The sequence below is a fragment of the Papilio machaon genome, chromosome 7 (assembly GCF_912999745.1).
Source record: "Papilio machaon chromosome 7, ilPapMach1.1, whole genome shotgun sequence".
Classification (NCBI taxonomy): Eukaryota; Metazoa; Arthropoda; class Insecta; order Lepidoptera; family Papilionidae; genus Papilio; species Papilio machaon.
Window position 1 is genome coordinate 3,496,447 of NC_059992.1, and position 23,169 is coordinate 3,519,615.

At 35.2% G+C, this 23,169-nt stretch overlaps 1 protein-coding gene across 1 annotated transcript; it reads right to left on the bottom strand.

Moving 5' to 3' along the window:
• Positions 1-3,085: 3,085 nt before the first annotated feature.
• LOC106714106 (homeobox protein goosecoid-like) lies at positions 3,086-22,403 on the bottom strand. Its single transcript, XM_014507049.2, has 3 exons — positions 22,185-22,403; positions 17,172-17,410; positions 3,086-3,345 (listed from the first exon to the last, which is right to left on the bottom strand). Exons 1-3 carry the CDS (start codon positions 22,399-22,401, stop codon positions 3,118-3,120), a joined length of 684 nt encoding a protein of 227 aa, XP_014362535.1. The 5' UTR covers positions 22,402-22,403; the 3' UTR covers positions 3,086-3,117.
• Positions 22,404-23,169: the final 766 nt, after the last annotated feature.

The window sequence follows — 23,169 nt, forward strand, 5'->3', positions numbered from 1 at the left end:
ATATATCTTAAAAATCCTTTTGTTTTGTTTGGTGTTATAGAATTTATAGAGTTAAAACAGTAGTTAAAACTCCGTTTTTGATGTTCGATTAGATAATTTATACTAAATTTGTACTGCTTATAAAACTTAAACCGCTGTAGAAACTAATCCATAGCCGACATTTTTAATCAATCACAATTGATTATTAACGAGTAATTTAAAAAATATAAGAGTTTAATTTTGTGATTGTAGATGTCCGTGTTGTTCGTGGCAGCGCTTTTCTTGGCGTCAGTGAGCGCCAAACCGCAGGTGCTACTGGATACGTACGGCTACTACGCGGCGGCACCCGCCTACGTCGCCTCCTATAGCGCGCCACTAGCTTACTCCTACCCCTATGCCTACGCGTACTCTTACCCCTACGCCTACTACTAAATACTCCCTAAATTCTACTATTCTAATCCTGTAGTAATAAAGTCAAAACCGATTGTAACGACTTCGAAATGGTCAACAATGACCTAATAACAACAGATATTTTTTTATAACCGACGTGTATGTTTTACAAGGCAGTTAAGTGGCGTTCGGCTAAGGTCTAGTAATGATCCCCATAACTTTCTTCTTAACAGATGTCGTCTTAAGCGATTTCTACTATAGTTTCCCGCTGATATGTATATGACATTGCCAAATTAACAATTTTTTAACTTTTGCAACACGATTGGGATAGTAGAATTAGGAATCAATCAGGTGTAAAAAGATGATATAGCTTTCTTAAACGGCCTCTGTAATTATTAACAACTATGATTGGAATTAAGAATATAAAATGTGTAACATATAATGTAATTCAATAATAACGTATGTTTTTTTCTTGTTAACGACTGAACGTTATTAATTATTATCAGTATTTGAAATATATTTATTAAACGTTTATTCAAATAATTCGTTTTTAATTTTACACATCTTCGTACAGGCCAAAAATATATCAGGTAATAGGAGAGCTTTATGTACAGTCAGCTTCATAAATATAGTGGCAGTCAAGATATCCAAATATAAAGAAACACCTAAAGTGATCAAAAGAAACAAAAGAAGCTTTTATATCTCTTTATCACCGAATCGATCCACAACCAGTTGAAGATACTACAACTATGATAAATTTTTAGTTTGGGTCCAATAAAATCATAAACCAGTCTTGGAGGCTTAAATCATTTACTCTCTTGAATGTAAAAGTCCGAAAATAATATAAAAAAGGTGGAAAGTGCTTAAAAGATTTCTATATAACTTATAGGACAGTTAGGTACTTAGGAAAAGTGGGCGAAGCTTATTTACGTAAAGCTTACAGAGCTTTAAAAAAAGAAAAAATAAAGATTAATAATATCATTTACTACTAGTAATCGTCTTTGATTTATTTTTATGTAATTATATAATATATAGATAGGTAATAATTTGTTGCGCATTATCAACTAGAATTGAGATTCATTTATTCATCCATTTTAAATTAATTGTATAAACAGTGACGTGGCTGCAAATTGTTACACATTAGATGTAGTCTGAATGGACAATGCGCTGCTTAGTATTATAGTATGTATTATTTCGGTGCAGATGACATAGTTAATGATATAACAATAATGGCATGCACAAGGCCAGCCGCCTGCCTTTGGATATCCCACTTCATTTGTATGCAGAAGGCAAGTTACCATATCCATAGCCTGATATTGCACGGTTAATCTAGCATTGAAGTATTAATTATTAAATATTGCAGATTGATTTGAAATAGTATTTAAGTGATCATAGGTTTTCATATGCCGTTCATAATAGTGTGTAAAAGACGATTTTTTTTCTACAATAATAAACATGTTCTGTCTCTTATGGATACGAGTAACAAAGAATATATTTAAATCTACTAAAATTGTTATATTTAGGTTTCTTGTAACATCAACACTATTGTCACTTTCTTTCCGCAAACCTATTCTTTTATTTTGAACAATTAAATTCTAACAATAGATAAGCTTAGTCAATTAACTTACAACGGCTGCTTTACATGTAGAAGTTTGCAAAAAGGAAATGTTTTTTTAAGCGGGAAAATGAAGATCAAGTAAAGTTTCAAGTAAATATGTAAGTTAGTATATTTATTTTGATTACATACTTGAATAAAATTATTTCATTGAATTAATTTCTATTGTAAAAATTCTACGTATAACATTTATACAAAGTAATATAACTTAAATATAAACGAAATAATTCACAGCTGAATACCAAGTACATAATGATAAATTAATTTCGTTAATAATAACCATCGGTAAACTAGCTGAAATTTATTAATTAAATTGTACTTTACATAATTGGGTTAATACAAATAATTATGTATTAATGAAATGCCTAAAAAAATTATTTACGCAATTAATAATGCAATGAAAAGTATTCACCGCACAAAATGTTACTATTTTTAATATAGACTCTGTTTAGCGTTTCCTTATGTAATGTTCGATGATTATTTCGACTCATTTTATAGAGTTGTTACAGTTTAATCTAGGTAAAATATTATTTTAACTTAGGTATTTTTTCGTTATATAGGTTTAAACAACGGAAACACATATTTCACATTCATAATATTGTATTTCAACTAAAAAAGATGAAACAAGTTCATTTATTAACAGAGTTTTTATTCAATTTTTAGCCGCCTTCATTATTTTAGATAAAAATGAAATAAACGAAAGAAACAATGTTTTTGTATTTAAGTTTAAGTAAGAAAAAAATAAACCGGTCTCACTTTTTCCGATAATTTCGATCGACACTTGAAAAACTTCAATATTTCAATTCTATCCCTCTCCATTTCCTCAAAACAAATACATCATTTTAAAATCACTATTATAATACGCTTTACTATACCTACAGCAATAATTATAATTACAACTTAATATCAATATAAATACATTATTAAAAATAATCGACTACGAAATAAACACTACTTTATGTATACTTAATTATAGTTATTTTTGCATTTCTAATAATAATATAATATTTATAAGCATTGCTTTACAAGAACTTTCAAAGGGTTAAGGTAATCAGTGTTCGCTGTTTTGTATAGCACTGTCACTTCACTACAAGTTCTACACGTCTATATCACTTTTTCTGACAGTATATTGCTTAAGCTACCTCTACTTCGGAGTCAGAGTCGTCGGAGTAACTCCTGCCGGGCTGTGACTGGGCGCCGGGCGTGTGCGGAGAGTGCGGCGAGTGCGGAGAGCGTGCGGGCGGCGGCCGCGGCAGGAGTGGCGTTCTACCGCAAGCCCGCTCCTCCTGCATCTTCCGCAATCTCTCCTGCTCCTCCCGTTTCTGTTTCCTCCATTTCGCCCGCCGGTTCTTAAACCACACCTGAAATAAAAAGCTTAGTTAAATTACATTCTAAATTTAGATCGAAAATATTTTTTAATCCAATTATGAGTATTTGAAATTTGTATAAAGGAAAACGTAATCCACTTCAGCAGTTATCACAACAACAACACAAAACAAAAAGTGTATTTAGAACAAATACTAAGAAAATCTTATTTACTCCTTATTTAATAATAAAAATAAAAATAATCAAATACACATGTATAAACATTAAATTTCGTATTCAGAAAATTACTACAGCATTAAAATTGATTAACTAAATCGCTTGAATGTAAGTTTCTATATTGGTAGCATATTTCTAAAGATTTTGGATATTGAAAACGTAAGTTTATTGTGTCATTGAAGGCACCGATATAAGCACAAAGGTATTACAGAGGTTGTTATGCGGACAATCGATCGGCCCAATTGTTGTTTGCGATGACCGCTACCGATCTACTAAAATTGAAAAAAGATGTTACATTTGTTGTGTATCATACTACTAGAATGGCTTTCATGTTTAAAGAGAAAAAAATTGTATGAATGGTGGTAGATGTGTCTGGTTGGAGGTTTCCACTCGACTTGGTGTGCACAAGTAGTGACAGGGATGTTCCCAAGCCGCGGGTGGTCGCCTTTGTGTCTAGCGCGGCCGCTTGCCGCTGCCTTTCCTAATTCACAAAGAATCATTCATGAATATTTCTTTAGTGTACAGAAAATGACATAATTATTTTAATATTAAGACAGTTTAATGAGTGTCACTAGTGACATACAGCTTTATTCCAGAACTCATAAACCTGCCCTTGTCTCTAGGGAGGGTCGGCACATTATGTACTACCCTTCTATGCATCTCTATCAGCTGTCGTATCTGAATTCACTCCCTTTTTATGCATATCCTCTTTCTCATAATCCATCTATACTTTCTTAGGTCTTCCACCTTTGTAGCCATGCTCATTAAAGCTCATTACTTTCTTATTTATATGACCATCATCTCTACGCATAAAATGTCCATATCACGCTAACCTTTTGTTTCTCAATTTCTCCGCATATGGCGTTACTTTCAAACTTCGTCTAATATAAAGGTTCTTAAGTTTATCCCTTCATATCATACCACACATCCATCTTGACATACGCATCTCAGACACATGCAATCTTCTTTCATCCGAAACTTTGGTGGCCCAAAATTCAGTTCCATACATTCCGACAGGTGTCACAATCAACTTGTAGACCTGCTGATGCCTGATGCCGAAAAAGATATATTATAATTGAAATAGACAAGGTATTGATTGTTTAACAGGGAATGCTTTGTACATAAATAATATGATATTATTGTATTAGGGAATTGTATGGTATGGTAATGGTAATTCTAAACATTTAATAAATTTCAATCTTTTTGTACTCAAACTAACATACTAAGAGTTATTATTATTATCCCATACAAACGACATCAACGAAATAGTTTCGTAGAATGTATTCACAACAATATTCCTTCAAGCAGAACTGCTAAGAAACTTAAGAAAAAACATAACAAACGTGCATCCTTCTCGTTGCAAATGTTAAGTAAAACTGTTCCGCCTTATGAATTTTTATTGTATCGCGGGAGTTAAAATTAATTCGTTAGCGATACCGGTATTGTTGGTGTTAATTGCATTACAAGAGTCGGCGGTCGCTTAACAAAGGCCCTATTAACTTTCGGCGAACGGGAGTAGGGCTTTTCGCACAACGGCTGACTATTTACGGCCACTCGAGCGGGAAATATGGTCGCTGCCACCGACAGACTGAAGGGCGACTTCTCACTTCTCAGCGTATTCCTCCCGCATTCATTTGTCGCCATTGGAATGAGGAGATTAGTGCACTCTTTTGTGCGCCGTAGATTGGCTTTTGGTACAACTCTTTTGTTATTATTAACAATTATATTTCATTGAGTTTTACAATAACCTATTTGCATTACTGATTTATTCTACACACTATTAATATACAAAATGAAGAAATTCTAATAATGGCAGTACTACAACAGAATTTAAACCCGACGCATTTATATTTTTATTAACTCCAGATATGGATTCAGTGTTTAATAGACCTACTAAAATTATGATTGCAAAATGGCAAGCAATGGCAAAAAGGCTTGAAACAAACAATGTCCAGGTTCGGAATGTCCTCGATATCGTAATATCTATTATCAAATTTTCAAATTAAAATCCTGATATAACATGTTATGTTAATAACACTAACAAATATACACTCCAGTAGGATCTAAATTTCAAAATCTATAATATACAAGTGTTTCAATATATCCAATACTCTATTGTTTTAAATTCATGGTATAAGGAACTCCCAAATTCTATAGAAACCGTCGGCTGTAGCGTTCCTATTTCATGCATTTATAATACCCTAGAGCGCAATAGGTACTAAAGTCAAACGTTAACTCATTAAAAAGCTTAAACTGTAGTGTAAATTTGATGTACGTCCCGTTTCTCCACTGCTTTGGAACTTACGAGATTAAATCGATACTTAGTACTAAGTTCTCTTTAAGACGATTACATAAAGCAATTATTATCCCTTTACGCCAATCTTTAGTCTACTACTAAACAGATAAAAGATCGAGAAGTAACATAACTGCAGTAAATATGCTTAGATATTTTTTCACATATCGCTACTTTATTTAAAAGTTGTGGTAAAGTAGTGGTCGAATTTAGTTAGCTTAGGTTTTTCTCAAAAAAAAAAAAAAAGGTTTTTCTCAAAATTCTCACAATAAAAAACACAGAATATACGGATTCATAACCTTATTTCTATATAAACTTTGAATATTAACTACTGCAGTCCGAGACGTAAAATCTTCATTTAATCAGTCCCTTAGTGCACATTTCTCATTCCAAATTAAGTAAAGGTCCGGTATTGGTGATGAAAAAACTCTGAGTGAGGAACATCGGATTATAGGAGTATATGAGGTTTGAGGAGAGCGCAAATAGGACAACATGATATGTAATTAAGGAGCGATTTCGCCCCTCCAGTTGGAGGCAGTCGTCGGATGTGGGAAGACAACAGCTGATGGAGGGAGGACTCGCGCCCGCGGCAACTGCACCACGCCTCGACGCCTGCAGCCTACACCACTCACCTAACATGTTTTGCCTCCACACCACAACAAATATTACACGGCACAATCGTACCATCTTTAAATGTCCTTTAGTATAACAAGTTATGAGATGATAACGGATGCGATGAGAATAAGAAACTTGATTGCTTTTAAAACAGATTGGGAATATGGAAATTTAATAAACTGATGCAAAATATTACGAATGTTTGTTTGACAGCTATATAAACCTAATAGTTACAATAATAAATTATTCAAAGGGTATGTAGGTAGGTTGACAATGTAGCCTAACCAGTATTAAATAACTTAATTAATTAAATTTTCACGATCATTACTTAAATCAATGTATTTGCAATTTTTGTTGCCAAAATACACGTTCGTAGTTCGCAAAAATAACTCATAAAAACAATAACAACTCTTTTAAAACATCTCCTTACGATAAACATGTTTTATGCAACGTTCGCAAAAATCCGAATTTTATATTAGGTCCTTACATATGAAATTGGCGTTTTTCGTACTGGCCACTTTAATCACGAATTTCTCCTCTTTGGTAAGGAATTCCAAATTCAAATTTGTACAGCTATAGACTCATGTATTTGTGGTTCGATGACCGTCATTCATTTGTTTTTTTTCTTCTGTTTTTTTCTGTTTGCGTCACTCATTTTACAAAATGGAAAACTTAAAATATCGCATTATTTACGAGTACGAGTTGCGCCGTGGCACTAGTGCTGCGGAAACGACTCGAAGGGTGAATGATGTGTATGGCGGTCGTGTTGCAAAAGAAAACACAGTTCGTTTTTGGTTCCAACGTTTTCGTTCTGGAAATTTCGATCTGCAGAACAAGCCCCGTGGACGGCCTGAGACTCAAGTTGATAATGAAGAGTTGAAGGCTATTGTGGAAGCGGATCCATCGCAAACCACGTCCGAGTTAGCTGCAGGCTGCGATGTTAGTGATAAAACTGTTTTAATTCACTTGAAGCAAATTGGGAAGATTAAAAAGCTTGAAAGGTGGGTACCTCACGAATTGACTGAAGCAAACCGGCAAACGCGCGTCGACTGTTGCGTTACATTACTAAACCGGCACAATAATGAAGGTATTTTAAACCGAATCATTACCTGTGATGAAAAATGGGTTCTTTACGATAATCGGAAGCGCTCAGCGCAATGGTTGGATCCTGGCCAGTCAGCCAAATCCTGCCCCAAGCGAAAATTAACCCCAAAAAAGTTACTTGTAAGCGTTTGGTGGACTAGTGCCGGTATTGTTCATTACAGTTTTCTCAAATCTGGCCAGACTATTACGGCTGATGTCTATTGTCAGCAATTGCAAACCATGATGGAAAAGCTAGCGGCTAAACAACCTAGGCTGGTCAATCGCTCCACGCCACTGCTGCTTCACGACAACGCTAGACCACACACTGCGCAACAGACGGCTACTAAATTAGAAGAGCTTCAATTGGAAAGTCTAAGACATCCTCCGTACTCCCCGGACCTTGCTCCAACAGATTACCATTTTTTTCGAAATTTGGATAACTTCTTGCAAGGGAAAAAATTCAACTCCGATGGGGCAGTCCAAATCGCCTTCAAAGATTTTATTGATTCCCGTCCGACTGGTTTTTTTAGTAAAGGGATCAATGAACTACCTACGAGATGGCAAAAGTGCATAGAAAATAATGTTTCATACTTTGATTAATTAAATATATTGTATTAAAAAATATTCGACTTTTTGTTCCTCCCATACAAAACGCCAATTTCATATGTAAGGACCTAATATTGATCCAATTTTTCCGGAAGGTTGTAATGATGTATACTTCGGTATGGAAATCTGATACGTAAGGGGCAAGCGTGGAGCGTGTGAACTGACACGGCGTGCAGGGCGGGCGCGGCGGCGGGCGGCAGGCGGCGGGCGGCAGCTCCCAACTTATTGTAATAATGTTGTTACACCAAACACCGCACCCCCAGGCCTTGTTTGAGATTACAATTACGGTTTTAGCGAACTGATTTATTAATGGACCGTCTGATCCGCCTTAGTTACTACCATCTCAATTTATTTTATTTTGCTAAGCGTTAATTTTCTAAGCTTATCTTTCCGCACATGTACATGATTAAAACGAAGGAAGTCGAAATAGAATTGTCATTAAAAAGATTTTTGATTATTTATAAACATAAACTCTACTGTACTAAACTAAAACCTTGGAAGTGTTTATTTTATATAATTATATTTAACTAAGTATCTATTAAACTAACATTTTATTAGATGGTATAGTTTTTAAAAGCTCAGAGACATTTTAGCTTTTATGAACGACAAAGGAATTATTCCTTAAATAATGATGATTTTAATAACATCAACACTTTAAAAATAATTAAGTACGCGTCTATTTTTAAATGTAACACTTAAGCTGTGTCAAAGCTCACACACCTGTCCTGATTCAGTGCCCATTAGCGACGAAATGCATTAGTCAATATTAAAGATGCCATTCGCGAGTATAATTCCACAAAGGGCTCTTCAAATCACACCCATCGCTTTTCGCTAAATGTCAAAACATTACTCCTCTTCAAGCGGAGGCTGAAAAAGTAACCCCCCGGTGTCTGTCAGTTCGTATCAATTACCGCACGCAAACACCCATAGCCTCGCGCTCGCATAACGTCCTATCTGCTCACAATGCCTCACCCAAATTCAAATTCAATTGTCAAAAGATTGCTATAATAGTACGTACCTCGATTGCTTTTCGCTTCTTAATGGTAACATCTGGTTTGTGTGTCATAAAGAAATAAGTCTTACTGTGCTTACGATAAGCGCCAAATTAGTTAAGCCGTTCCTCGTCGTAGGGCGCCCCCGAGGGTCGCTCCGCAAACAGTCTATTCCCCTAAACGTTATACTTTGAAAACAATAATTTGTATTGCGTATCGAACGCGTCTATAAATAATAGAGTGATACTTCACTCCACTCGGGGACCGATGTGGCCACGAATGGTATATTGCTTTATCTATAATTAGAATGGGTTAATATAAAATTAATTCATAAATGTATACAATTATAACTTTAAGAAAATCATCGCTAACACGTAAATATTGAGAACACAACAGAAGTCTTCTGAGCTTTTATATCCTGACTATTTTTGTGTTCATAGTTGGACCGCGAGTATAATCTTACTTCTAACTAATATTATAAATACGATTGTTTTTATGTATGGATGGATGGATGGATAGATGGATGTTTGTATAAGGTATAGATATAGTAGAAGGTATATGTAGAACATAGTCTGGAATAACACATAGGCTTTATCTTATTTTATAAAAAGCTCGGACAGAATCTGTTAGTCTGTATTAATATGTACATGAAGCGAAAACTTTGTACTTTTGAAAAGAAATTGCAGGAACGAGAGAATGTGAAATTAGACATAGTATAAGTTAATGATAAGAAGCGCATAAAGCTATTTTTAATTTTAAATAAATAAATAATTAACAAATTCTTTGATTATGAATGATGTTCGCATTTCTACCAATAGGCCACCGCTAGAATACATTACCACCTGAATTGCATTGAAAGCAATATTCACTCATATTATTAACCGCTATAACTAATAAATCATTATTGGATTTATCGTTATGTTAATTAAATTATTCATGCGTTCAGTTATACTCCTACTGGGGCAGTCAATAATTAACAGCGGTTTATATAACATAAAGTATTGCTTGTCAAGCGCTCAGCTGCCACACTTTCATTGATTAATTTAGTATGTACACATTTATTTTTGAATTTTTCATTTTAAAAATGTAGTCTGTATTATTATAATATAAATAAATGACGACTTGTTAACATTCATATCACATTATTCCACATTATTCAAAAAATTACGTCATGACATTTGTCATTGTTTTCACAGCAGGATGATTTCATGTACTAAAAATGTTTGCAGCTCATCACACACTTCTCTGTTCGATTGTTTCTGCACACAGACGTCAATGTCCTATAATATCAACGTTAATTAAAATGTCCTATAATATTATAAACGCGAAAGTTTAGATGAATGGATGGATGGATGGATGAATGGATGGATGGATGGATGTTTCTTTGAAGGTATCTCCGGAACAGCTGAACGGATATTGATGAAATTCGGCACAGCCGTAGATCATAGTTTGAAAGATCACATAGGCTACTTATCAAGTTGTTTTAATGCCGCGCGTACAGAGTCACGGGCGACAGCTAGTCCTTTATAATTTTTAAAGTTCTGCTAAACGCTATTATAGAAAAGCAATATAATAGTCTTTTAAATAGACAAATACGAGTTTTATAATTAAACTGTTACAACTTATAACTTATCCAGTTTATTCCTAAACATATTTTCCATTCCATATTTAAATGTCATTAAACATTCAAACCCCATGTTTATAATTAGAGCAAAGGTGAGCTATGTATTTATGAAAGGATAAATACGAAGGCGGATTGTTATATGGATGGTTGATTTAATTAAAATAATGAAAGAAGCGCACGAGCCGTGAAACGGGACTGGAGCGAAGTCTTTGATCACTTAATGCCGGTTCGCTGGTCTCTAGGCGTCGCCTCCCGACAACGACATCCGCACCCTGCGCGGAACACTGACAAAATGGCGCTGCTTTATTACTTACTAACACATCCCATATCTCTTTAAATATAACGATTGGATGTCACACCGGTGTTTCGTATTACGACTATAATTTTAGTTCTGCTTCCTTTGTATAACAACAATGCAATTTATTAGAGAAGGTGTATAATGTTCCGATACTTACAATTTTATTTGTAAATACAGTGAATAGAGGTACTCAGGTACCAAAAAGAACGAAGATTTCAAGATTTTTTTCCAAAGTCTCTCGAATATTTTTCGTCTTTTCTTTCATAATTTCATGCTTTTTTTAATTTTCTAATTTAACTTTTCAAAATTCTGATTTCGTAACCTGGACATTATATCATATTTCATAACCAAAACCAATATGTATACTTTCACAAGCGAAGGCAGAAAGACAAATCAATATATCGAAACCTTCACATCGATTCGAATGTAATTTATCATCAAATAACCCTTACATAGGAGAATACGAGCTTTCCCTTTATATTGCATTCACTCGTTCGATGTCAATGTGAAAGAACCCTAAGCTCGAGAGGGGTAGGGGCAGAGGCAGTGGGAAGGCAGGGGGGTTGCAGTGCGAAGAGGAAGCTCACTGCTCGCTGGGCGGAGCGCCCCGCCCACTCGGTCTTGTTAGCAGTCCGGGGCATGTACTTTGTCATTGTGCCCCGTCCGCATCGCCGGATCGCTCTTTATAGAGTTATCAAATTAACTTCAGTCATAACTGCACTCGACATAAATATTAATAAAATGTAAAGGATATACACCGTTGTAGGGTAATTTAAATTGTATGTTTTTTGTATGAATTGGATTTTATCAAAATACTAATAAATTTTATTAGAGGCCCTTCTAACCTAAAACATGTGTTGACTCCAAGTCAATACAGTAGGTACATGGTGTTACATAGCCATGTAACGCTACACTAAAGATGAACATTTTTACAGGTGTATAAAGAAGTTTCTATCAATAGACAGATATGTATAACTTTAGAGGAAATATTAGGTCCTTACATATGAAATTGGCATTTTTCGTACTGGCCACGTTAATCACGAATTTCTCCTCTTTGGTAAGGAATTCCAAATTCAAATTTGTACAGCTATAGACTCATGTATTTGTGGTTCGATGACCGTCATTCATTTGTTTTTTTTCTTCTGTTTTTTTCTGTTTGCGTCACTCATTTTACAAAATGGAAAACTTAAAATATCGCATTATTTACGAGTACGAGTTCCGCCGTGGCACTAGTGCTGCGGAAACGACTCAAAGGGTGAATGATGTGTATGGCGGTCGTGTTGCAATATTAGTCTCAGTAAAAATGTGGCAAAGACCGGAAAGGTTTTTTTCGAATTTATAAAAATGTGTAAAATTATATCAGTAAGAAAGAATTTCATATTATATATAGTCTAAATATTAGAAACCACCCTCTATCTGTTCTCCTCTAAATGCTTAATGAGGTAAATTAATACTGTGCCAACAATGTCAAAAAAGAGCATCGTTCGCAAATAAAAAGACAATTGTTCGGGTTACGAGGTAGACGCTCCAACTCTTTGCAAATTAATTATTAAAAGGACATATAATCTTGACTTGTCGGGGGCCTCGGGCGACCGCCGCCATCTCAATGTTGATCTTTATTACGAGCGTTGTCTGATTAAATCTGGCCCACTCGCGTCGCGCGGTCCTCGAGGTGATACTTCTTATTACATTCATAATTAAACCATAACAAAGTCACGTAGAAATACTTAATTATATTTAACGAAGAAAACATGTTTTAAATTTGCAATTAACAAAGACGAAAGCAACAATAATGTCTGTTATCTTTTCGTTCCTACAGCCAAGTGATCTACTCGTGTCTAAATACTAATACTTACTACCAGTTACGAGTATTCTAAATATTACTCGCCTTTACACACAGTTAAGTATTCCGTAACTTCACCACTTGCTTCGAAATAAAACATTCTGAGGAATGTTTCTGTTTTACTCAACATTAACACGTTAACATCTTACTAATTTTATAAATGCGAAAGTTTAGATGGATGGATGGATGTTTGTTTGAAGGTATCTTCGGAACGTCTCAACGGATCTTGATTAAATTTGGTACAGATGTAGAACATGGTCTGGAAGAACACATAGGCTACTGCTACTTATTAAGTATTTTTTTAATTCTGCACGGACGGAGTCGCGGGTGATAGCTAGTAAACTATATTGCTAAAATTACTAAGTTCAGATTATGAAAATTATTTTTAGCATTTAGTAGGCACAATATGTTTTAATGTAATTATTTAATGTTACGGAGGGACTTTTTTTTAGAAATAGTATAAATTTATTTCCTTCGATTGATCGTTTAACGGTTTTATTTACTGCTTAAAAACTTGCCTTTGTATTTCGGCTTTTGATATAATAAAACATATAAATCCACGGACGAAGAATAGAAAGATAAAGTAAACACTAGGTACAAAACCAGTACAAAAGTAACAAATAAATTAAATCATTGAGAATAATGAAATCAAATGTTCAAAACAAGACTGATGTTCATCTGTTTAAATTTTGTAATTTTTAACAACTTTGTACAAAACATGAAACATTACTCATTTTGTCTTTGGCTTTAAAATAAATGTAGTAAATCTATTAATGTTAGGCCACTATACTTATTATGCTTACTTATTGAAACCGAAGTACATATGTATAACGTAATATTCATATCTCACATTCAATTTTTATCATTGACCTGTTCGTTAATATTGTAGTAACAATGCTTACAGTAGTTCCAATTAATTTCCCAAAATACGAATAAAAGTTGTACATTGAAACAAATGAAGCGTATTCGAAAACAAAGGTTTTTATTGTTCACGTTACCTCGATTTTTGGCAAGTGTTGTGATGCTTAAACAAAAGCCTTTTAATAATGCAATTTCCAATTGCCGCTGCGCAAATAGCAGGGGCTACGGTAGAATTGAGTGTGTGTGTGTTGCATGTTTACAGCAAGCGTTTATGCTACAGTATTTTCATGTAAACCCAGCGTACAAAAGCCTCAAATTTAAATGGATAATATCATCATCATCAGAGGCACTACAGCCGCGGGTAGGCTTAGACCTGGTCCAGTATTTTCTCCTTGTCGGTCTATTTTGTTTCCAGCCCTTGACACCAATATTTTTGAGATCTTGTTCGACATCATTCAGCCATTTTAATTTCGGCCTCCTCCGTTATCTACGTCGCTCTGGTTGGCTTTCTAATAGACGCTTGGGCAATCTGCAATCGCTCATCCTGTCTATATGTCCTGCCCAGTGTAGTCGGCCAGTTTTAATGGCCTTGATAACGTTTGGCTCAAAGTAGTCGAGTAGGACACTTGATATTAAAACAGTTTTGTTTTTTTTTTATAAAAAATATAGAATAGTAAAATAAAAGTTTTTTTACTTGACTTCGTCCTATTTGGTGGTTTAGTTGCATATTTTTTTCATACAGTAAAAGCATGCAACATTATTAATTACTAAGTTCCTTTTCATATCTGACTTAACCAGACTTATAAAGTGTTTCATTAATGTTATATAATGAAAACACGAATACTCAATGATTGCCTATGATTTGCCCGTTGTAGAGGATAAGTATCCAATCCAAACTTTGTAAAAGAACGGTATAACAAACCAACGAAAATTCCGATTAAGTAAATGTAAAAATCGGAAAGTCGTTTAAAACAAAGTCTCTCAAATTTTTTTAATCGCAAAACTTTATAGAGCTTCGCTAAGAATATCGTTTATTGATTACACGGGCTACAAGTTACACAAATCGGAAAAACTCCGTTATCCGAGTGAAAGCCGTACAAGTGACCCTCATTAGCTCCATTGTTGTGCTTTTATCGCTCCCCCGGCTCGGGCGGTATAAATAAATCAAATTTAATTAACTCAGATTAATTTTCGCAGAGGCCCTTTTTATTCGCCCTTAGGTAAAACTCTAGTCGGCCGAGAGCTCGGCGCGGTTTGCTCGCTCTTAGGGTTTCTTTAATAAAAACTTTACACTTAGTAAATTTCACATGTCGCCGTCGCGTTTTGTCGGAAGACCCACTGCTGCCAGTAAATTGGCAGGCGTTTATCGTTTTATTTGTACCATTATACTGAGGATTTAAAAATTATTGCGTTTGAGGTACGAATATTTTATTGGATAATTAATTACGTTTTCGACAAACAGCACATTATACAGTTTTATAAAAATGATGGTTACATAAAAAAATGAATACATAATATAAGTACTTTAAATACGATTGATTTTTATGGAGAGAAAGAAGAAAAGAAAGAAGAAATTAGTTCAACACATAAGGATCCATATCCTGTAAGTTGTTTCGCAACTATGATTTTTTGTAATCAAAAGTATACAAACAATTTAAATGTATGTTCGTTCAAAGCCGCCAGAGAGCGGAAACTTGCTGTTTCTAAAGTTACATAAATTTGACAAAATCCTGCCATGGCTCAAGAACATTTACTACATTCACAAATAACACATGTACCATAGATTTAATTGTTTATGGATACTCTGCATGCAGTAAATGCAGTTCTTTATACCTTGAGATTTACATTTTTTTTCAACCTTTTACTAAATAACTTCTACTTTTATGTTACGAAATGACAATCGAAAAATGATCTAAATTTGCGCAATGTGGGCCAGGTAAAGAAAGCCGTGTGTTTAAACGCATGTAAGGCATCGTGCGCCCATCGCCTGGGTGGCTCGGTGCGCTGGAGTGCACCGCACACACTCCGCCACTAAACACCGGTAGCCCGCAAACAACCACCTACTCGACATCCCAAATTCTATCAATAGAGCGCTTCACAAATATCTTCAACTATTTATAAGTTTCTAGAGCCGTAATTTGAAAGTCGATCCGAATGACCGGTGTGTTTGTCTTTCAATAATCATGATCTTCATTCTAGCACCTAACGGTTCTTAGCAACAAGAATATCTGAAAAAAGTTGTAAAACTTATGTACTACCTATGTATTTATTTCATAGACATTTTTAAATGGTGCATATACATATCTACGTCTGTTGTCCTGACTACATACGTAGATATGTATTAAGGGTTCTACTTAATAGTTTTACCTGTCCCGATGTTTGTCTGCTAATTAAGTTTGATCCATTCCCCGGTTTGCATACGTGTGTAAATGGTGCTGATCTGATGATGGAGCTGGGAGGTGGCCATAGGAACTTCCCAATGAACCAACACAACATCATTGAGCTTAGGCTCGTCTGAATCATCTTGACGAGGAGTTTTTCTATTTTAATTATTAATTCTTTTTATTAAAAAGAACATAATAATAGCTTGATTTTAAAAAGTCTTTTTTCTTTTAATTATATTAAATGTATAATCATGTCAAAAAATTTTAAGAAATAACATAATCTCATATATTTAAAAAGGGATAAAAACGTAAAAATAGAAAGTCTTTATTTGCTTGTTACCTAAACCGCCTTACTGTAATAGTTTTTTTGTGTGTCGGCCACCCACAGCATGGTCCGGGGCGACGGCGACGTCGTGTCAGAGTTGTTGACACACGGCCCTTCACCACTTCTAAACTTTCCGCCCGGTCAACCTAATCACATATACTATCTACTGCTACGAGGCCGCCGCTGCCTGTACCCGACATTATTAATTCAGAATCCAATAAAACACTAAGTTGATAAGTTTAATCAAAAACTTGTTTTACTTTATCTTGACATCACTAAAACGTGTTAATGATATTTAACATTTAAGTTAATCCTTGGATATTTAAATAAATAGTTATTAAATAAATAATTCTAGCAAATAATAATTTTTTGGTAGAAAAACGGCTGTTACACGGCCATACAGTTGCTTTGTTCGCAATATTAGACACTATACAGAAAAATTGCCTTGCACCATGCAACGGACTTAACTCCACGTCGTCTTACAATTAAGCAACTAGGTTGATGGTTTTAAATAGTTTCAAATAAAAACAAATATCAACTAACTGCATTACACAACTATCTATTGTTATTGTTACCAATCTTCAACATTTCGTCTGGCCCCTTTAGATGTGATACCGTAAATAAACGCAAACCTACATAATAAATGGACATAACAGAATTTACCTTGGACCGTATAGTTGTGTAATGATATGCAATATTCGGTATACAACAAGGATCTTACCTCCACTCGCTCCTCTTTGAGGTCGACGCGCAGCGCGAGTTGTTCTCGCAGCACGACGTCTGGGTAGTGCGTCTTGTCGAAAGTACTCTCGAGCTGTTCGAGCTGCTCTTCCGTGAAGATGGTGCGGTGGCGCCGTTTGCGCTTTGGCGGCGGGCCTGCCAAACCCGCAAGCGCAGCCGCAGCGTAGCCGCCGTATAAGCCCGCGTACCCCGCGCCGCCGCCGCCCACGCTGCTCACCCCTGTGCAAAAACATTATAATATTAACAAAAGTTAACTCTTCAAGTAAATTCGAACCGGGAAAATACTTATACAATTAAAAAATGATTTGAATTTTACTAAAGCTGCAATGAACAAAATACGAGTATCTATTTATTTTTTGAATTTATCTCAGAAACTTCACCCGCGCGGAATTAGAAAATTATTTAGCAGCCCATGCGTTCTTCCAGACTATTTTCTACATCTATACAAAATTTCACCGGGATCCGTTTAGCTGTTCTGAAGATACAAATGTCCATCCATTCATTTAAACTTTCACATTTATAATAGTAGTCACAAGTAAGTTTTTAAGTAATATTTGTAGTGTTATCGGATGACTTCCGAAAAGCCAACTTTTAAGGTAAGCCTATTATTTAAGAAAACCTATATAATATAAAATACTTTTAATCGGTTATAGTATTTAAAAGTGCTAACTTTAAACTAAGCTTTACATATAATTAAAGCTAAATAAACCACAGTAGTTTTATTGTAAAATTGTATTGGTAATAAATTAAAAAAGTGACGACTTCAGTCGCTGTGTATTGGATTATTCTTCAATATTTGCTATAATAAAAATGTTTGCAAAATAACATCTTTTATTGTTTAATTAATTCAATTAAAGTTTGAATATAAAAATTACGTAATCTCATAAGGTTTACACCTAAGTTGCTATATTTTATGTTAATTTCTTTTTTTTAAACAAAAAAATTTTAAAACATACTCCGTCTTTAAATTATACCTATTTATTGTGTAATTCAGTTCTAAAGTTAGAATTTCACGTGCTAAATCATAAATTAAAACACCCGTGTACAAATTGTAACGAACGCTCAAATGCCAGAAAATGGAAACGCTATAGTTTATTAACTATCTAATTAATTATCAGATATTTCTGACTGGATACTTACATGACATAAGATGCAACGGTGCTAAGCTTGTCTGCCGGTCGACTGTACCAAGAATGATAAAAATATTGATTTATTGCAAAATTACCACCACAAATTCTAAGTAATTCCGAACAAGTTTTTTAAACGAAAAAAACAATATTGTTTCCAAAAAATGTAATGAACATTTCTGAGATTTAATACATGAATTTAATAAGACTTAAAAATGCATAAAAGTAAGGTGCGACGTGAACACGTCACCATGTATTAGAATTAACATTCGCTCGGAGAAGCGGAGCGCGAATATCCGAGCTTAGAGCCCCGAGCAACCCTCGCTTCGATCCGATGGAAATATTAATGCTACAAATAAAAATTGAATATTTTTGCATACTTTCCCCGGGATATTACATTGTATTATTTCCGAAAGAAATATAAAAGCTTTTAAAGCCGGCGGCGTATTGGTAAGGCGCTACTGTAGCTTTCCGCACAACGTACGACCGCGCTCGCCCAAGCTCTCGACCGACTAAGCCGTATCGATTTGAATACTATGTTTTTATTTAAGCGAATTTTCACCTAAACTCACTTACAATAGCAGCAAATGGTTTTAACATTATCATATGGTAATCTGACTTCATTTTTATGTGTATGATAATTTACAGTTTTCTTTTTCAAACCAAGCTATCGGTGATTTTTCTCTTACACATTATTTTTATTTTTTATAAATGATATTATCTGCCATACTTATTACTATTGCCAAAAGTTGCGTAATGATTACTACTACTCGTACTATTATTGTAAGATGTAAATTATAATAGTTTTTGTATAATAACATCCAAGACTAAAACTCCTTTTCTCACTAACCAGATGAAACACACCACTTTGGGAATAACTGCCAATGCGGCCATTACACTAATTAACATTATCATCGGAAATGTTAATTTGTGAAAATGTAGTGAAGAGAATTTGAACACTAAGGAAAGCTAATGTTATAATTGGAAGAATTGGAGTTTTAGCGTTTTAGCGTAAAATCCATTATTTAAAATATATCGACTTTCATCTAGAAATAGTAATAGATTTAGATAGAAAAAAAATCTAGTTACAGATATAATATCTAAAACTTACTAACTAGGGTGACGCGGTGACCCAAAGTGGGCCTTGATATAATATCTATACAAAAGAATTTAGTAGAATCGTTTTTGGGTAAGTGTTGGATTTCAAACCTAAATGTAATACCACCAAAGTTAATAATATACTTAGAATGCTGAAAGAATGTAACTTTAAGTAAAATAAACTAAACGTGTTTTTTTTAACAAAAAGGATCCTTACAGATTTTATCAACCTTTAAACTGTCCTCGGTAAAAAGGAAAACACACTTAATTGAGATAAATCCTGTCTTCACCCCTGCAAGACGAGGCGAGGAGAGGCGCAGCGCGAGGGATGGCCCGGGGCGCACCGGCCCTGCTCTTAAGTAAAGTAAGTCAGTCGCCGCATTATTAAACATTTATAACATTGAAGTTGAAACCCTTATATGAAACCAGTGAAATTTTATTGTTTCACTATATTGATTTGTTTATTAGAATAAAAATCGTACAAATACTTTACTTAGGGTAAGCCAACTAGAGCAATCGCTTCCCCTAAATCATACTATCATACTATTATTATAAATGCGAACGTTTAGATTAGATGGATGGATGGATGGATATTTGCTTGAAGGAATCTCCAGAATGGTTAAACGGATCGTGATGAAATTCGGCATAGATGTAGAACATAGTCTTAAAGAAGACATAGGCTACTAATACGTTTTTTTTTTTTCGATTCCGCGCGGACAGAATCGCGGGTAACACCTTGTATAATAATAAATGTGACCGGGAGCCTATAGCAAATAAAATATTCGGATATGTCTTTTTTTAAACTTTGATAAATACAGATACTAAATATCTTCAAGAAAACTGGAATAAGATAAATTATCCAAATTATCCAATTAAATGTTACTTACATTCGTCGTAGTTAAAAGAACTGTCAATCGAGAAGAAACTATGGAATTTATTCTCGGTTGAGAGGTTTTGAAGCATTTCACATCAGTCTTCCGTCATTCAGATTTGATTTATATGGGCGAGCAGAAAAAAGGATTTTTCGTATAAAATTTCCATTAAATTAAAAGTAAGCGATGAGAGTTTTTCGCATAAAAATATTTTATTTGTTAGAAAAATATTTCTCGGGCAGTAGAATAATTTTAAAATTGATCATTGATGTTAAATAATAAAATTGATTACTAATCATACGTTCCTTTTTTTTTAAATTAATTTTCATCATTCGAAAGAAGTCCTCAAATGTAAAAATATTGATTAGTGTAAAACCCTTTTTTAAATTGCCATAAGTTGTATTATTTAAATTAATTAAAAACAATGATAAGTTTAATAACAAAAGCTGCGCTAGACGTTTGTCGTCGCGTCGCCTTGTTCGTACATAATCGGATATAATGCGATTAAGATCGAAGCCACTATACACCGGGCACTAGGGCACGCGGCTGACAAATTAGTATAACACAATGTGAACTATAATATCAATTAGTTCTCCTGTTTTTTTAATGTCTTGGAGTAGTGAGTAGCTGACAGAGTAGTGTTATTTTACATAAGCACCGAAAAGTAATGTATCCTTAAGAGTCAACGTGACGATTGGGGGAAGCGTTTGATAAATGTTTGTTTGCGTTTGTTAATTTTTGTATACTTCGTTTTATCTTCATTAAGTGCCTTAAGAATGGCCATTGTATTCGAAAACTGATCAAAACAGTTCTTTGGCAAACTTATTCTCAACCCCAGCTATTAATGTGTTGTTAAATTCCTATTACAATATGAGTCTTCAATGATATGAATTTAAAACCTTCCGATTAAAGAGTCATCATTTTTGAAATTATTATTTTTGTTAAAGATTATGTTATTAACACAAAGGCAGAACTTAAAATTTAAAATTACATTGTATACTAGATGTCGTCCGCTGCTACTATTACTAAATCGGGTTGTTGGTCATAAAGATTTTTTTCACATAAGAGAAGGGGGCAAACGAGCGGCGGCGGGAACACCAAGGTGATCATCGACGCCCAATGACATCCGCAACACAAGAAGAACTGCAGATGCATTGCCGGCCTTTAAGAAAGACTCAAAGACTTGAAGGACCCTGTCGTACTGGTTTGGAAATACCGGCGAGGACAGACCATTCCACAACTCGGCCTTGCGAGTCAAAAAATTTCGCGAGAAGTTTATGGATATATAAAAATCCGTACATTTTTCTAAGATGCCGCTGTTTGTGAGATATTACGATTCAATCAGTAGCAAAAGTTGGATTTTTTAGTAACCAGCGATCGCTACTTCGTCGACTTGAAAATCGTTCTTTCTTATAGCAACCTATTTTTGCAAATTAACTAGTATTTCTGCTGAAAGAATAAAAATTTTCCGGCAAATAACTTAGGGGCGAGTTAAGTAAAATCTTCCAAACAATTTTCAGTTATATTCGAATTATTGTAGCTTTACTCCTTAATTTCACATAACTTGAAGGGGCTAGTAAGTGACTTAACAACTGCTTCGCTTTATTTTATGAGTGCTTTATAAAAATGCAATATTCCTCAGAGATTTAAGTATACTGAAACATTATTCCAATATGAATTACACAAAAAATCCCTACACTAGCAAATGCACACTATCGTATATGTATTGCATATCAGTTTATTTACAGTATTGGATATCTACTAATACGGATACGTACTAATTTTTACGAAATTACTTTAAGTACAAATGCAAATTACACTTACAAGATATACATAGCCATGTTTAATTAATTTATTTTTATGTCTTTAAACCGTAGTTGATTTTCTTCTACTCACCGAAAAGATCGTGTGCTCTGTGGAAAGGCGTATGCGCGAGGTGGTGTAGTTGCAACGGCGGCACGGCGGAGGGCACGTTGGGCGGCGGTCGCGGCGCCAGAATGCTGTCTATGGTGAAGAGCGGAGCCGCAGGCCGTTCCGGCAGAGCGCCGCCCAGCAGAAGCGCCGTGCTCAGCAGCGCCGGCGCTTCGCGCGGCCACGCGCCTTGCGCGCCCATACCCTCGCGCGCCACGCTGATCAACCGTCCTACCGCCACACACCGTCACGTACCACAATACGTTGAGGTCCCGTCGCACAAACCGTCACGTAGGACGCGTCACGTTAATACAACTATACATCACGATCGCACTGTGTCACTAGTGTGTAAGTCGCAGCGTATCCTGCGCGGTGCCGACGTCGGCTACTTGCGGGGCATGGGGATGTACGCGTGATGCGATTGCCGGTAAGCCGTGTTAGTGATGTGCGCCGGGCCGCGGGCCGGCGGGGTGGGAGCCCGGCGTGCGGGGTGGGCGGGCGAGGGGCGTGTCGAGACAGGCCCCGCCCTTCTCCCAGCTTAATGGATCTGACAATACGACGCGGCGCTTCCGAACACTCATAAATGATAATAGTATCTCATCCCTACATCTCCGTGTAAGCACTTTATATTGTTTGTTGTAGATATCGTTATATCTTTTAACGCGATAAACGAAACGGTCTAATAAATAGGGTCAAATTGTATATAGGTCAAACTTCTTCTTAAACAGTATATTGAATTTAGCTACTTAAAATTTACCAGCACTCATTAATAAAAATACAAATAAATAATATGGTCGTTTGCTGCTCTACAATCTCGCACATCAACATTTCCCCCTCCAAGCAACAATAGTCCATATGTACCTACATGTTACATGGACGTTGCAAGAGGATTATGCGACATTAATTCCGCTGCGAATAACAATTTTACGCAAAAACTTAAATGGAGCGATCTTTTCCACGGTCAATTATT